Genomic DNA, 17,898 nt, shown 5'->3' on the forward strand with positions numbered 1-17,898 from the left:
CTGTGGATTGGGCCAAGCTGAGTTGTCCTTCTTGAACCTTTTAACTGACCGGTCCATCTTGAGGGGTGTGTCCCGTGAGCAGCTATAAAGAGAACAGGAGCAGTATACGGTTGTGTTTACATGTTTTACAGCACTCTTTCACTAATGGTCGGCTTTAACAGAGGGCTTTAAACAAAATGGCCAGTTTACATCAGGGGCATGTGAGGAAATCAGTGGAGCAAACAGTGTTTGGGTATAAAAACGTGTCCTGGAAAAAGGGTTTGTGATAGAGGTGCAATTTTTAGTCTTCAGCAGAAGCACAGTGAATGCTGCATGTTCTTATTGATTTTCAGGCATTAATTAATTTCTTTATAATCTTATTTTGGTTGATGTTTAGGTTATATCCTTAATTTTATTTATGTTTGAAATGTTGACTGCAGTCAACAATTATTTTGCTACTGTAGAGACATCTATTGCATTGTTGATTATACGAGAGGTTTACATGTCAAGCATAACCTCTATTTACCGCTTACGCTATCACATAGCTCTTGCCCACATACTAAATGTGTATTCATTTCCTCCACACAGGTGTGATTAGCAGCTATGGTCTTTGGATGGATGGCACGCTGGTGCAGAATTCGTCCCTTATGGGCTTGGAGGTCAGTGATCTGTCCCCATGGAGCCTCCACAGCTTCCGTGTGCAGGCCTGCACGGCTCAGGGCTGCGCTCTGGGACCCCTGGTGAGAGTCCACCACATTTACATTATGTTAATGCCTCCTCTGCATGTCAGATGGCAGCTCAACATCATAAAGGTGATCGATTCAGCCTGTTCAATAAAGCACCTTCTGCTCACGCTTGACATTTGATATAAATGCCACTCTGGGCTGGTTACTGCTTTGATGGGCCATATTTGGGCATTTTTCCAATATGTGTGCAATATTTAGTCAAATGGCCGGTTCTGCAGACACGGCAAAAGTTGGAGCAAGCAGCGAGAGGTTGAGTGGCTGTAGTGTTGAGCCACAAAGTGTCTGATCATCAGCGGACAGATGGTGGGGAAAAATAGTGCAGGCTGAGAATTTTGTAATATTGTAATATTGGTTTATTTTGCTATGCTGCTAAATTTCAGGTTCTAGTGTTTATGTGTGTGTGTGTGTGTGTCTGGATATTGCATGTGTATTTATGTGTGAGTGGGTTTAACCGGACATCAGTGCTAAATTTTGTTCCATCTCATGTGGCGTGTTTTGTAATTACAATAAAAATTCTCAACATACATTCCTTGAATCCTTTAGATTTCATGTTGTCTTTAAGTAAAACTAAATGCTTACTTCTAGTTTTAAGTGGACAGTATCTTATTTCTGTTGTCAGGTGGAAGGCAGGACTTTAGAGATGCCTCCCGCTGGTCACATGTCCCTGTATGTCCTCAGTGAGACTCCACACTCAGTGCGAGTCAAGTGGGAGGCCCCAGCTAAACCCAACGGAAACCTGACCTACACAGTTCTATTCACCGGGCCAGGTAACTCAAACTTAACTTCTATCTTCACACCTCCACATCCTCCCTTAGTTCCTTTGAGTAAACGCAACACTGCTTCACTGCATGCTTCCTCTGCTCCTTGTATTGGCTTCTACTGTTTTCCTTTTGTTTATTTCCAAACAAAAATGCTATAAGGTCAGCGAACCTTAGCAAACACATGGTAATGGGCTAAAATTAATTGTGGTCAGCCTCCATTTTGCACGAGGTGGCTGCTGGGTGCTATCGTGGACCAATAGGGCTACAGGAGGACACCCATGCTCAAAACACACTCTTCTCCTCTCATTCTTCTTTAAACAGGTTTGGTTAAAAGTGTAATGGCACCCTTAAAACAATCTCCCTCTGCTTGCCAATCTGATCTCTGTTGGAGTTTCTCTTATGTTAGTTAGAGGATAAACGTTTGCCGTAATGAGAGGGTGAGGGGTGCAAACACACATTCTCTATGTGAATCTGTCAAGCTCATGAATCAGTTCGGTTCTGTAGAGGTACTGAAATGCAGATGCAAATGCTTGTCAAACACATTACGAGTGTGCACTTACATTGTACAGTACATATTGAACATGCATTCAAAATGTCATTGGCTATATAGCATTATTAGGACTGTCATCTAATATGGTTAGTGCATACTGAGCTCTGGTGCACATGCAAGTATCATGAGGCCAAAAAAAGGCCATTAATATACGTTAATGTTCAAAAGTTGGGTAAGCAAGATGTGTGTGTGTGTGTGTCTGTATGTGTGTGTGTTTTTTTTTTTAAATAATTTAATACTGTTTCTCAGCAAGGATGCATTAATTTGATCAAAAGTGGCAGTAAAGACATTATGTATTTCAAGTAAATTCTGTTCTTTTTAACCTTTTATTCTTCAAAAAATCCTAAAAACAATGACTCATTGGAGAACAACTGTTTTGAACAGATAATATCATATAACAATGATTTTATATATGTGTGTGTGTGTGTGTGTGTGTGTGCGTGTGTGTGTGTGCGTGTGTTCGCGTGTGTGCGTGTGTGCGTGTGTGCGTGTGTGTGTGTGTGTGTGTTGTGACATATCAGGACACAACTCTGTATAATGACATGGGTATGACACAAGGAGAGGGTGACTTATGAGGACACAACCCATTTCCCCATTTTTCAAAACGCTTATAAATCATACAGAATGAGTTTTTTGAGAAAGTAAAAATGCACAAAGTTTCCTGTTAGGGTTAGGTGTAGGGTTGGTGTAGGGCCATAGAATATACAGTTTGTACAGTATAATACATTATACAGTGTGTGTACAGCCAACTCAACCTTTTTGCTTTATAGCCCCATAGGGCTGGTTTTATCTATTTTTAAGATTCAATTTGCATTCATATACTGTCAGTATGTGGGTGAATTGAGTGTAATGCTGAACCCCGTGTCCCCCATTCTTTCTTTCACATATCCTGCTGGTAGGCATCCAAAACGCTGTGTATTCCTGGTCAAAGTCCAGCCAGTCTAAGATGAAATGACTGACCTGCAGCTCTATGTGTCAGCACTTCTTCTTGTCTGCCAGGCCAGTAGAATAGATTGTCTCTCTCTATTAATCAAGAGTTCATCTGTACAGTTTACCGATTTGACACATTTAATCCTTCCAACAGACCTGTGTGTGCATGTTACCGGGTGTGTGTTTCACTATAGCCTACTTAAATGAATACAATGACATTTTTATACCGCATAATCCACCATCAGCAAATTATAACCCATAATGTGCTTGTTTGTAAAAAAATAAAAAAATAAATAAAAATACAGAAACAGAGGTTAATTTACAGACTGCCATATTACTCCGTCAGCATCTAATTAAGTTGAGCTCACCTGGTCGTTAATATTTGCTGGAGATTGCTTACAAAGCAATCAGCCGGCTGCTTTGATGCACGCAGGCCTAACTGTGTATACACTTCTGCTGCTCGTATGGATAAATAGGAATCAAATTGGTCAGAGATTTATTGTTCAGCTGTCGTTTTTTTCTTATTCTTTGTGTCATTGACTTACATACTGCTGAATATGTAACTTACGGTAATACACCTCCTTATATAGTCTCTGATTAAATGCGGATGCAGCTCTAAACATTTTTTTTTTTCCTTAAATCATTAGTATTAATTCTCATTAATAAATTAATGGCATGCATTCAGTTATAAATGAAGTCTTTAATGATCAGGCACAATTAATAAAACTCTGAGAACAAAATCCTTCAAAGAACTCGATTGTTCAGTGGTGCCTAAAGTATGAAGACATTTTCAAACATGCTACTATTTGAGGAAACTGTATATTAGACTTTGATAGACACAGGCCTTGCTTTGTCTACTTCTGCTGGTCATTTGAATGAGTAACCAGCGGGTTGCTATGGATCCTCTCAGCCTGCAGGCCAATCTGAGGTAGTGTGCAGCCCAGCCAGCCTTAAAAGTAACTATCTGACAAGCAGGACGAGCAGCTTACGGACTCAAGATTGTAATCTCCTAGTACAAGCAGATGGAAGTGACCTCTCACAAAGGCAGCCACGTCCCCTCTCTCAATTTTGCAAGAGCTTTGAAGTATTCTTCTGAGCAGAGAGAGCAAGATTATGGTGTGCAGGGAGATTGATTTGAGAGAGCGAGATCACCGTCAGTGGACTCTTCCAACCAAACTCTTGTTTTCCCTTTGTCGTGCCATGCGTGATTCGTGTACATTTCTTGTCACTGTTTCTATGATAGAGATGATAGCTTACGTTGAGTGTGAAGTAGTATTTTTATTGTTTTTCTTTGATTATATCGTTGGCTCTGAGGCTCTGGAGGGTTCAGCACAGTTTATTTTTGTATTATTGCGGAGTGTGTTATTCGTGAGGGAGGGTTTGTTCGCACCAGGCTAGCAGGGTCAGATCCACAGGCGTCTCACTCTCTCTAGCTTTCTGTCTTTTGTGGCAGAAGAGAAGTTTAAGCGATTTCTCTCAGTGGATTGCTGGAGAATTTATCGGCGGCTGCCTGGCTATCACAGATTAAGGGAAATGTCGATCAGTAATGACCCCTCTACATGTTAGTATTGCAGTAAAGCCAAGCTTTTATGTCAAAAGAATCGGAGTGGGGGCTATTACACATGACAGGGGTGATCAAGGGACTGTGGACCGAGGCTAGCATTATTAAATATTGACTACTCCTGTGATTTATGTAGAGCTTCAGGGAAAAAGTGACTTTTTAACCGTTATATATTCTTTAGTCTCCAAACCCTTCCATTTATCTCTTTTTGGAAATGAAGTGTATGTTGGCTGCATATAGCTGAAAATGGGGGAAAAGCTCTTGCCCTTAAAAAATGAGACAGATGCTGTTGTGGCGGTTCATTTTATAAACCGCCAAAAGCGGAATAAGTAAATTGGAAGCAGTTATAAGATTTAACAAAAAAAAAAAAGCTAGGCGTACTGTAGAGGACAGAGAATGATTCATTAAGGGCATAGAGCTCAGATAAATTAATTAAGTGTGTTTAGTTTTGCTTAAACAGGTAATTTTTACAAGCACTGGGTGTGTTTTTCTTCTTCCACTTGCACTGCACATTAATGTAAAATGTCTGCTAAACACTTAGGAGAGATGCATTTGTAGGCTTCAAGTCGTTGGGGCACTTCATGCCAATTGATTTCTTCATGACGTTGCATTTCAAGCCTCTTTAGATGGGGAAAGGGTGAAGGTTATGGACTCGGCCTGCACACACGTCTCCTTTCTTCCTCTTGTGTGATGGTAGAAGTCTATCTGGTGAGAGGTGAGAACTTAGGGGAATTAATTCCCTTTTAATTTGCAAGCAGGGCCGTATATCCTGCGGTCGATTGCATTACAGTAAGTGGTGGTGGCTGGGGACTTGGAGGCTTGGCTCTTGACCTCTTGGTTAATGTGAACACGTGAATGGGCCTGACTGAAAGCATTACAGCCAATGAGCGGTAATGAACTGTAAACTGAAATTCTGGTGCCTTATCTTTTAGAGCCATGTTTTTGGATGAATAAACTAAAATTTAACCTGACCTGTGTTGTGTGTGCAGATTAAGTAGGATAACCAAAAGATAAAAAAATTTAAATACAAAAAAAGTTTCACACTTACAGATGTCCCTGTGTCCGTAAGTCTTTTTCATGTTGTGAATTTATAATACAAACACATTTCACTTTGGAAAATTTCTGATTCCTTTTTCTGTGATTTATTTCGATAATGCTTATTACAGCTAAGTAAGTATGTGAGCATCTCGGTTATCTTTAATGGATTTTATTTGTTTCCTGATTTTAATACAGCTCTATATTAGGCTTTTACCAGATTGACAATATGCTCACTCACTATTGTTTTGTGCCATTATTTATAAAAATCTATTTCTATTTTAGCTGCTGTGTTGTTGTTGTTTTTTTCCTGTGGATCCAGCTTCCTGTGTGTTGAATCAATGTCTGGGCTGGAAGCGCAATCAATCCCCATTTCTGGATTAAGACCCAGACAGCCAAAGTCTGGGCTTCCCTGTGTCAGCAGGGCACTGCAGTTCACACACACACACAGAGAGAGAGTGCAACAGACTGTCCAGCATCTTCTCAGTCTAAAAAGGGTCAATGTGCTTAAAAGTATTTTTTAAGAAAATAAGGTTCCTCGAATTTATAGGATAAGTTTGATCTGTGAGCCAAATGGGCATGTATCATGCTGACACCTCATTGTCAATGATCCAAGAAAATTGGATCTGTATTTAGAAGCTTATCGACAAAGTGATTATCATCCAAGTTCCTGAAGACGTCTTCAGGTCAGCGTGGCTCCGATCCTTTGATGGGGCTTTATGTGGATGTTAAATTGCATCTCTGTGTGTTTCAGGTCAGAACTTCAGCAGTTTTGAAACGCCAGACACAGAGACGAGAGAGCTGCTGAGCACTGGTAAAGAGGGCCAGTGGGTGTCTATAGAAGGACTGCTGCCTTATTCTAACTACACAGTGCTGGTGAAAGCCTGTAACAGTCAGGGCTGTGTGGAGAGCTCTCCCACCAGTGTCTCTCTCCCACCAGGAGGTCAGTACCAAACACAGCTTTCTGTAATAGAACACCATTTACATTTGTTGTATTTGACATTGACATGCAGCACATGAAGATTATGTTCTCTTGCTATATAGGTTTGATCTTAGCTTACCCGCAGAGAATTATTGCAGTACACAAATATTTAGTTGTCTGTTTTTTTTATTTGCTTATTTATTTTTATTTTTTTACCAGAGACTTTTATCCAAAGTTGCTTTTACATTTTGCTATTTTATTCAAGATACACATTTCATCAGTTCATGCATTCCCTGATAATTTTCTAATTAATTAATTATTTTTAATGAAAAATTAATAATCTGCTTTTACTGAATGTTAATTATTATTATTATTATTATTATTATTATTATTATTATTATTATTATTATTATTATTATTTCATTTATTTGGGGTAGAAAGGGTGCTTGCTTTATTAAATATAGAGTGTAAATAGGACATGGCTATAAATCCTTAGGAAGAGAAAGCAGTAATGAAATCAGGCCATGTTGCAGGCCAGACTTGAACCTGTTTCATTTGAATAAGCACAGCTTAATGTATCTACAGCATGTGACAAATAGTGCACTTTGTCTTTAGAAATGTGGCCCTTTTTTAGGTGAGAAAATACAATTATTAGGTAATGAAATAGGAATAGGTTGGAAGTTATGAAATCTAAATGATCCTCAGAAATCTCATAAAGTCAACTGGCTGAAACATCAACATCTGCCAGAAAGCTGACAAGATTATGATTAGCGGAGTTAGTTGTAAATCAATATGCAGTAACTCACTGACATTTTGTACACAAACCAATATGATGCAATCATCTGATATTGATTTTTTTTCCCCTTCCAAAACTTGGTACCTTCATAAGTAAAATGTGTGTTTTTTATTTTAATTTTTTTTCACATATACAATTTCGCTCTATTTCCATGATATTGCCATGTTCTTCCTTAACAGACAGCCTGTAAACTTCAGCCCTGGCTCATCATATCTGACACAGAGCTAAAGGCTCTCTGCACTAATGTTTAATCACATGCCTCCACATGGATGGAGAGCGAGCTATTTGATCAGGCTGAATCTTCTGGGCCCTGTAACACTGCTTTGTATGGAGCCAGCAGGGAGACATTGGACATCCGCTGGCTGACAGAGAACAATGCTCGCTGCTGGTGATCTAAAGACATGCCATTTCCTATCTATGGCAATGGCAGATAAGAGCGTATGCACACAAGTGTAGCCACTATAAGTTTATTGCCACACTAAGGGGCCACACATTCCCACTGTTAAATTGTTGTTGATTTTAATTATAACTTCTACGGTTCCAGAATGTTATTTTTTACGACCTTCTCAGGCAAATGAAAGGTAACAACTGACTGGTTAAATAGGCCTTAGTCTATCCTTCCTTTTACTTAATGGTGTGGGAACTTATTAAGCTGATTTATACAGAGAATGGCTGTTGGGAAGCATGTAACATGCACTGGGTTATATGTGTTTAAGGGAAGGGTAAAATACCATGGAGGAGATAAAAAAGGCAATTTACTGATTTCTGCCTTATTCCCAACACCTGGAAAAGAGGGGTCAATGGACCAGTGTTTCTTCAGATGGGGGTGACTATTCAGTGCAAACTTTACATCTTTATAATTCATTTTTGATATTTCCCTTTCATGTTTTACCACGTCATAACCAGGTGCAACATGACAACAGTATATAAATGCTTAGTCCTACACTGAAAAAAAATAAAGTAGGATTAACTTAAAAAAGAGATATTGGTAGAGAATTTAACAGCATGTTTTCAAATAAAGGTTGCACAAAGTAATGTTGCCAAATTTTATTGAATAACGCTTATTAAAAATACTATAATTTAGCGGTAAGTATTTTCTTAACATGATTACAATTGAATTTTGAAGAATTAATTTGTGTAATTATAAAGTGTTCAGTAAACATTTCTAAACGTAAGCCATTGAGAGATTTATGTATTTTTATTCGATTTCATAAAAATGAATAAAAATATGTTTCAAAAGGTTAGGATAAAAGAAATGTGGATTAAATTTGGATAAAAACACACACACAATGGCTAAAGTATTTTAATTTTTTTCAAAGCTTTCTTATTTCTATTTTAGATCTTTCTATCCCTTTTAAAGCTATTGAAACCGCTCTAATATTTGTTTTACCTGAGGAATCGTTAGACAATCACTTGGATCCCATTTGACTCGTATGTAAAAGTAATATGACCAGACCCAGGCAACTCGAAATTCCCCAGGACCTATGTATCCTCCCACACACACACATACACACACACACACACACCTTTTTCATGATCCAAGAGACTGACAAGACATGTCTTTCGACTTGATAACACCCTTTGCTTTGTTTAAACGTTCTGTGACAATTATCATTCTGTCTGTACCTGAAAGGAAGATAATTTTCCTTTAGGGAAAAGAAAATGAAGTTGCTGGGACACGTTTCATGAACAAACATCAGCATTTGAAACCCCAGAGCTCCACCGTTGTCTCATCTCTCACGGAGGTGAACGGAACGCTCATTCCCAGAGGGATGTGTATGGATTGAGGATTGATTCGGGGGAAATGGGACATGGCCTTGCATGTTCTTAGATGATGAGGCTGACCTGTAAACGCCACTCCATGTTAATGCCCAGCCTTTAAATACAGACCAATCGCTCTTCTAGGGCCCTGTGAAAAAAACAGCAGCACACCAAGTTAAAGTTCTGCCAAATTGTTCAAGTTCAACACAAAGACACAAAAAGTATAAATTTTAAATACCACACGTTTCCCTCAACTTCTTTCGGTAGATCTTTTGGTTTGTCTTAGCTGAACTGAAGACTTGTCTCAAACTGTCCTTGTTATATCAAAGAACAGACGGAGTAGAAGGCTTAGGATACAGACGAAACATAAAAGTGCATAGTTTAAAATGATTAGTGACACTTTTGATATACCTGAGAAAGGAGGGAGGTGAAACAAAGACGCTTTATACTGACTGTTTGATGAAATACGGCTGTGAGGAATTAACTCTTTTGTCAATGGGGTGTCTTACTCTCATTAGACTCTCCTGTCTCTTTCTATTTTTCTCTCTCTCTACAAACTTTAGAGAAGAAATTAAATGCTTTGAACATGTTGTTCATCCCTCACTGTGCAGAACATGCAGGTTAACACCAGCGTTTTTGCATACACTAAATAAAGCCAAGTTTTCAAAGATTTGTTTTTTTTCAGCCGAAAGGAGTAACAGCTCAATGAAGTTGCGATTGTAAGTTGCATTCTGTAAGACATGCACGGAAGTGTGACTTGACACACAATATTGTAGAAAATGGTGCCACATGTGTCCCATTTGATGCAAAAATGGAAAGCACTTTCGAAATTAATAATCTGAGGTTTTCTCCAGAGATGTTTTATGATTAAGGGTGATTGCTATGTAGAATGAGTGTTTCCTTTTGCCTGAACAGTGAGTGGCGGGGCAAACCAAAAAAGTCCAATACTCTCCTACCTTTACTCCTGATACTGTCACTATTCTTGTCTGTATGGGTTCCTTCGCTGGCATTTTCCACATTTCATTTTTCTCCCTTAATAACAAATTTGTCCATTCTGATGCTCAATTTTACCAAACTAATGGCTGCTGATGACTATTTGAATGAATTCTGCCAAAGTGCTGTCTTGTAAGTGTTCGTTAAATGCGTAACAAATTACGTGAGTACAGGTCTGCTCATGTCTGAAAATAATATATGAAAAACTAAATTATTTTACATAACAAAAACATTATAGCATATATTAGTTTATTATTTTTTTCAATTCATGTAAAAACTGAAATTAATTGTACAACTTTTATTCGTGTTCAGCATGATAGGCTGCATTTGAACGGGCCATGGGTAGAGAACCACTGCTATAGCACCTATTTAGGCTTAATATTGCCTGTGCCACTTAAATGTTGTTTTTAGATGTACAAATTTACAAACGGAGAACAATCACTGTCTGCATATATCATAAATATATTTTGACATTTTGGCTATTTATGCTCCGCCCTCTTCTGGGAAGGGGGTGGCAGCAGCTGCAGCTCATTTGAATTTAAAGGCACACACAAGAAAACAGCGTGTTTTTGTTCAAACCAAAGGAGGGGCAAATTTGACAATGTAATAAAATATCTGTGGGGTATTTTGTGCTGAAACTTCACTGACACATTCTGGGGGTACCAGGGACCTATTTTACATATTGTAAAAAGGTGCAGAATAGGTCCTCTTTAAAATGCAGTTTATTCCTGTGATGCAATGCTAGATTTTCAGCAGCCATAAAGTGTAAAGTAATATTTTGAAGTATAATAAGTATAATGAATTAATTAATTGTTTGTTTAATTTTTTATTTTATTTCTTTTATTTTTTTATTTTTTTGTAAAGTGCCATGCCAGCAAGAAACTTTCTAACTCTGACAGTACAGATACAGTATGGCCTTTGTGTTATAACATATCCTGTAGGCCTATGATATGGTCCTGCATCTACAGAAAGCTTTTTATACGAGATGTTACATCTCAAGGGGTATCCTCTAAACAATAAATTTGACAAATACAGAAGTACGCTTTACATGAGACAGAATCTAACAAATAATAATTTTTGTCACTGTTTATCAATATTTGTGTGCAGTTGGTGGTCTCTTGATAAATTCACAATATGCCAACCTCTTCAGTCAGCGTTACACCATTGGAGCTGTGTGTTGGTGTTCAGGTCCAAAATATATGAAGTAGTATTAGCATCTCTGAGCTTCGGCAATCTGTAGACCTGTCCATATGCTCATCATCATCATTATTTTGATGACTGGTTGGCTGGGCATTCGCTGTTTATTCCTGCCCAAAAGCCATAGCAGCAAAGGCAGATGGAGACAAAGAGTGAAATGGCTTTTATCCCCGAGTCCGTCCAGCAAAGCCCTATCCACTCTTCTCAAAGCAGCAGCGTCCCTCTGCCGAGCTTTTTCTTTCCTAATACAAGCCACATGGACATTATGAAAATTGCAGCTTGGCAGTAAAACTAATTTAGGAGCGCTGACTTGAGTGATGAGACTGACCCCTGCAGAGCACAAGCCACATCCCTGTTCCCGCATGCCAGCCTATGTAGAGTTGGGTTCAGACATCCGCATCATCTCTTCCTTCACCGTTCAGTCAAGACTGTCACCCTGTCCTCCTTAATGACGCATGGGGACGTCAAGCTTTGAACACAACAGCTTGGCGTATCCATACTCTTTATTGACATAATTGGCAGTTCCATCGCTCATCAATCAAAGTATTAACATCTTTTTTTCTTGCCGTAATGTCAATGAGTTGATCTCATTTAGTCTGTTCTCTGTACACCAGAGACCACGGAACCAGGAATTCAGTCTCGCTCTCATAAACTTTTTTCTTTTTCTTTTAGTGCTTCGACCACCACGGGCGTATTCAATTATAATTTGGATTCTATTGAGGTGATTCTAGTTCAGCGTGGCTGAAATGACTTAAATAATCAACAGTTATTGAGTTTTTGTGGCTGGACAAGAGGAGGGTTGATTGAGAAGGAGACTTCACTTATGGAGAGGACTTCACTTGGAGCATTGGAGTGCTGTATTACTGAAGCTGATGCTGACTAGATAGCTCCTCAGAATAGATGATATTTGCCTGGAGTCCTCACTAAGCACTAAGAAAAGACACAGATTCAAGATGTTGGCTTTCTTGACTGGTGAGATGTTTTCATGTGCTTCCAGGCAATTTAGTAATATAGTCTCGATGTCTTGACGATAGAAATTAGCAAATAATTAGAACCACATTGCAGTCACTTATTACTAATTATTATTTAGTATTACTTTTATTTATTTATTTTTATTATTGTACCATTTTTTTTTACATTTAAAACGAAATATTATATTATGTTCTAATTGACTGTCAATTTTTGTATCTAACAATTTTTCATATAAACAACTCAATATTAATACTTAATGTAAAGTATCAATATTGTCAAACTCAGATATTGTTTGAATATGTGTGCAGAAGGGTATGTGTGTAAGTAAGCCCTGACCAGTGAGATTGTGTTGAGAGCAGATGATGTCACAGTAAATAGAAGCCGGAGCATTATCTGCATAGTTGATGGTGCGTTGGGTTTGAAGTGAGGCGAGGAGGCTTAGAAGGGACCAGGAAGTCCTTGTAAATCAGAGGCGCAGAGAGCTGACCGCACCATTACACAGGTGCCATTCTCCACCGTCTCTTGACTCTCTCTTTAAAAACAGATTGATTCTCTCTCTCTCTCTCCAAACTGTAATATTATAGATGGCTACATGATTCTTCTCCAGCAGAATATTTAATCTTTTAAATTTAAAATCCTTTAAAAGCCTTCTGGAGAACCTCTCAGGGCATACAGTAGGTTGTGCCATTGTGAGAGCTCATAACACAGCATGTGATGTACTAAATACAGTAAGCTGGGCTTTTTCAAAGTCTCACAGCCCTAAAATGCTCCCATCCCCAACAATGTTTCTACCCATTTTCCTTATATGCTGCACCGTGCAGGTCTTTTCTCTGCTCCACTTCACCTTTGCATCCTCTCCACATACAGCTCCAGATGGCCTCCTGCCCCCCAGGCTGGCATCTGCCACCCCCACCTCGCTGCAGGTGGCTTGGGCTGCTCCAGCCCATCACAACGCTCCCGGACCTCTGCGCTACCAGCTCCAGATGAGGACTTCAGCTTCCCCACAAGTTCGCCAGTAAGCTCAGAGCAACAAAGCCATGAAGACCTTTCACGGTGTACACATGCACTTTTCCACACTACAAACACATATAGGTCATCAATACTACTGCAAACATGCAATCATCAGTGAACAATAGTTCTTTTGTACAGTGAATCTGGAAAACAGGATACATCTATCAGTATTTGATCTAAAGAGAAGAAAGTAGTGGTTAGACTGTTGTAGAGCAGATGTACAGGAATATCAAATAGTAGGCCTAGACCAGGGCTGTCGTTCTGCTTCTGTAAAAAAAAAAAAAAAAAGAAACAAATGATTTATCTAATATATATGCATTACATGCTCCCTGACAATAAATTGCAATTTAATCAGAAATAGGGGAATTCTCATTTTGTTGTAATAAATAAATGACTAGGCGCATGTATTATACATCACTCTCATTTCCTGGGATTGTTTTGAAATGTATTTCATTGTTCATGTGATTTATTTATTATACTCCATGGTAAATTTGATCGTGGGGCTCTGTGGAAGCTGATGCTGCTTAAAAAACCAGCAAAGATTTGTTCCTATCAGCAGGACTTGTAAGGCATTTAATGAGCATGATTATATCTATTTCTCATTTCAGTTCAATACAAATGCCCACTTGCATTTTCACCAGAATAATGTCATATTCTAACCATAGAAGTTGATGAGCTCATTCAATCTTAAGATCACTTTTGATTTGATTTGCAAAGCACTTAACAGAAAAGATATGTTAATCATTTTAAAACCCCTATTAGGTTTGAATCTATAAGCTTGTGTACTACTAAGAGTTGTCAAAGTTAGCTTTAGCTAATATAAACATTTAAAATGAAGTCTTTATCAACAAAAACAGCTAAAAAAAAATCACTTTTTGGACACTGGGGATCAATTCTCACCATTAACTAACTATTAACTTCAACTTTTACCTCAGGAAACTCCTAATCATGAATTATGAATAGTCCGTAAGGTAAACTGTTAAAGTTTAGGTATTGGGTAGGATTAAGTGATATAGAATTAGTACTAATAAACAGCCAATACTCTAGTAATGTCCTAATAAGCTAATAAACAACTAGTTAATATGGAATCCAAAGAAACAAAGAATCCTTTAACAATGTGTCACGGTTTCCGAAAAAATTTTAAGCAGCACAACTGCTTTCAACACTGATACAACACTTGAGCACAAATCAGCATATTGAAATGATTTAGAATTAAGACTCATATGACACAGAGGGGTAACACTTTAGAATACTGTTTATTACTTACTACATAACTAATAAGGAATTTTTGAAGAACTAACAGGTGATTATTCATTAACACTTAACTCACTACTGCTAACTACTAAGGAAGATGTGTTAATTAATCAGTATGTAATATAATTTTATGATTATGTTAAGTAACAGTTAGCTAATCAATAACTAATGTATTCTGTCATACCTCCTGAAGAACTACTATTAATTGTCTACTAGTTAGGGTTCAAGAAAAATAACTATGAAGTAACTACTAATGAACATTTTTACACAATTACATTGAATTGTGACCCTTTCATATAAATGTTATTATCAATAGTAGTAGTATGAGAATGCAATATTAATAAATGCAATACATTTTATAGAGGTTTTTACCTGTGTAGTATATTGTTTTATATATGAGTGTGTTTTGTAAGAAATCAGCTTCCAATAGGAACCCCACCATGACTCCAGTGCCTTGTGATAATTTACCTTAGTTTTTAAATTTTATATACAGTACTGAATGTGTGCCTCATCAGCATATACCACATTACCATTAATTAAATTTCTGTATGTAAGGCAAAGCCTGAGGAAAAGTGAAAATACAGGTATCCAATTTGTAATTAATAAAGAATTATAAAATAATTATACAGGACTTATTTTGAACCTGAAACATTAGGCCTATTCTAAAGTGAAAATATTGGGAACCCATAAGTAATTAATAAAGAATTATCAGATAATTCCTGAAGAATTACCTAGAATCTGAAACAGTATTCTAAAGTGAAAACATAGGGAACCCTTTAGTTATTAATAATTAATTATCAAATAATTCTGCAGGACTTCTTTTGAACCTGAAACATTAGGCCTATTCTAAAGTGGAAATGTTGGGAACCCATTAATAATTAATAAAGAATTATCAGGTAATTCCTGAAGAATTACTTAGAATCTGAAACAGTATTCTAAAGTGAAAACATAGGGAACCCATTAGTAATTAATAAAGAATTATCAGATAATTTTGCAGGACTTACAGAATTCTAAAGTGAACCTATTAGTAAATAATAATAAACTACATCATTTTGACTAAAACAAGCTATAAAAGTAATCATAAACTTTGTAAAATACTCTAATCTGTTTATTTCAGATGAGAACATTTCTTAATACAGCATATTTTATTCCATTTTAACATGTATACTGCCCACATTTTAACTAATTTAACAAACATTTCATAATCAAAAGTTAAACATTTAGAAGCAAACAAAATCCATATTTCATTCCCATTATAGGCTAATAAGTGGGCTGTAACAAAGTTGCCACTGTATCTGTACTTTTACTCAAGTACTTGATTTATGGGACACAGCCTGATTATTATAGTGTTTTGTTTTGTTGTTTTTTTTGCTTATAACTGTTCAGTAGTAGTTATTTCATAGTTATTTTTCTTGAACCTTAACTAGTAGATAATTAATAGTAGTTCTTCAGGAGGTATCACAGAATATATTAGTTACTGATTAGCTAACTGTTACTTAACATAATCATAAAATTATATTACATACTGATTAGTTAACACATCTTTCTTAGTAGTTAGCAGTAGTGAGTTAAGTGTTAATTAATAATCACCTGTTAGTTCTTCAATAATTCCTTATTAGTTATTTAGTAAGTAAGAAACACTATTCTAAAGTGTTACCCACAGAGGACTGGAGTAATGGCTGCTGAAAAATTAACTTTTGCCACCATAAGAATAAATTACATTTAAAATGAATCAAGTATAAAACAGTCATTTAAATTACTTTTTTATTTGTATTTTTGATCAAATAAATGCAGCCTTGGCATAAGAGACTTTTTAAAAAAAAACTTTTTGGGCAGTAGTATGTAATGTAATGTGTTCTGTGTACATTTATTTCTATCTTTAGGTTAATGGACGATGAGACGACTGTATTTAGTCACACAGTTGAGGATCTTGAACCCTTTACCGAGTATCACTTCAGACTGCTGGTGTCCAACAGCCATGGAGAAACCAGCAGCCCATGGGTCTCTTTTCTTACTGCACAAGACAGTGAGTTCCGCAACTGACACACACAATGCCCACAAACACAACAGAAAATCATTGAGCACACAACATGTCAGGCGGTTCCTCTGGGAGGCTTCTCCCATAGAAAGAGCAGGTGGGGGGGCAGTGGACAAAGATCACTAGTTAAAGGGTACGCCTCTTCTACATGACCTTGCCGGTGTCATTTTGGACTGATTACTGTAATAGAATCATATTAAGGATCATAACAGACACTCTCTGCTAAGTTATAAATTAATTGTACTTCACCCTATTAGCACATGCATTATAATTACTGAGCCAGTATTCGCATACCCTCAGATTGCACTGTATTATGGACCACCACCTCTTCATGATCAAGCTTAGAGACATCCCCCTCCCCACAATGCCCTGCAGCACTTCACAATTTCTGCTTTTGGGAAGTGTTATCCCTCTGTTTGAGAGCAGAACTACGTGAACAGAGTAACATTCTCAGCCTCATTGAGACTTTTTGTTCAATTTCTTGTCTTGCTGCTTTGGTCTATTTGTTTTGCACTATGTGTCTGTATATTTTATTTAGCAACTTGTAATTAGTATTCTTTATGTTTAGTATTTCCTTTCATAGGTTGTATTCTTCACTAAGAATCTCTGCATTAGCTGCATTGTTTAGCCATGAAGAATATGTCCAAGTAGTTTAAATAGGGATGAATGAAAACTAAGCTTAAGCTTTTGCTTAGTAAAGCTTGTTTTAGCGGCTATGATGTTTTTAATCGTATATAGTTATGCTTAGATTAAAGATGATTAAAGATGGTTTTGAAATAAAAAGGTTTTTGATTAAGGTATTATGTGATAGACAGTATCACTTTATAAAGTGCTATCTAAAAAGCTAAATGCTTTGATATTTTATTAAAAAATAATAAATAAATATTTTCATATAGAATATTTTAATAATAAAACGTAAATACTTCGGGGCATTTAACTGTTTGAAATTCAGCGTAAGTCTGTCACCAGTGTGCTAAAATGCTTTTTTTTTTTTTTTTTTCACTAGATTTTTATTTAATGTATTTTGTTGAGCATTGCAACAAAGGAAACTGGTAGTTTCACGTATGTACTTTACCATATGCCAAAACTGCGATGACCCAGCATGCACCTTATTAGTAGCTCTTCTAAAAGTCGCTTTAATCCCAAACAAGCGACATGTCAAATCCCCATCAGCATGCTATATAAATCAAAACCATCCTCCTCCTCACTTTCCATCTGCATGTTTCTGGCAGCAGAAATGAGCCCTTCACTCCAGCTCTATTTACACATCTCTTTCTTTGCGGCAGGGGTGATGACTTTGAGAACAGGTGGGCATTACCAAGCAGGAGAGAAATGATTGTTATTGTTAAAGAGAAAAGCCCTTTATTTCTTTTCCAAAATGGGCTGCGAAGA

At 37.2% G+C, this 17,898-nt stretch overlaps 1 protein-coding gene across 1 annotated transcript in view; it reads left to right on the plus strand.

The window, feature by feature from the left end:
- Positions 1 to 17,898, plus strand: part of ush2a (Usher syndrome 2A (autosomal recessive, mild)) — a 194,376-nt gene that overhangs the window by 93,727 nt on the left and 82,751 nt on the right. The window contains exons 35-39 of the mRNA XM_052530541.1: positions 568 to 719; positions 1,345 to 1,492; positions 6,317 to 6,505; positions 13,071 to 13,218; positions 16,352 to 16,494. Of these exons, the coding sequence (XP_052386501.1) occupies positions 568 to 719; positions 1,345 to 1,492; positions 6,317 to 6,505; positions 13,071 to 13,218; positions 16,352 to 16,494 (780 nt within the window). The remainder of the gene's footprint in view (positions 1 to 567; positions 720 to 1,344; positions 1,493 to 6,316; positions 6,506 to 13,070; positions 13,219 to 16,351; positions 16,495 to 17,898) is intronic.

Source organism: Carassius gibelio, chromosome A17 (assembly GCF_023724105.1).
Source record: "Carassius gibelio isolate Cgi1373 ecotype wild population from Czech Republic chromosome A17, carGib1.2-hapl.c, whole genome shotgun sequence".
NCBI classification, from domain to species: Eukaryota; Metazoa; Chordata; class Actinopteri; order Cypriniformes; family Cyprinidae; genus Carassius; species Carassius gibelio.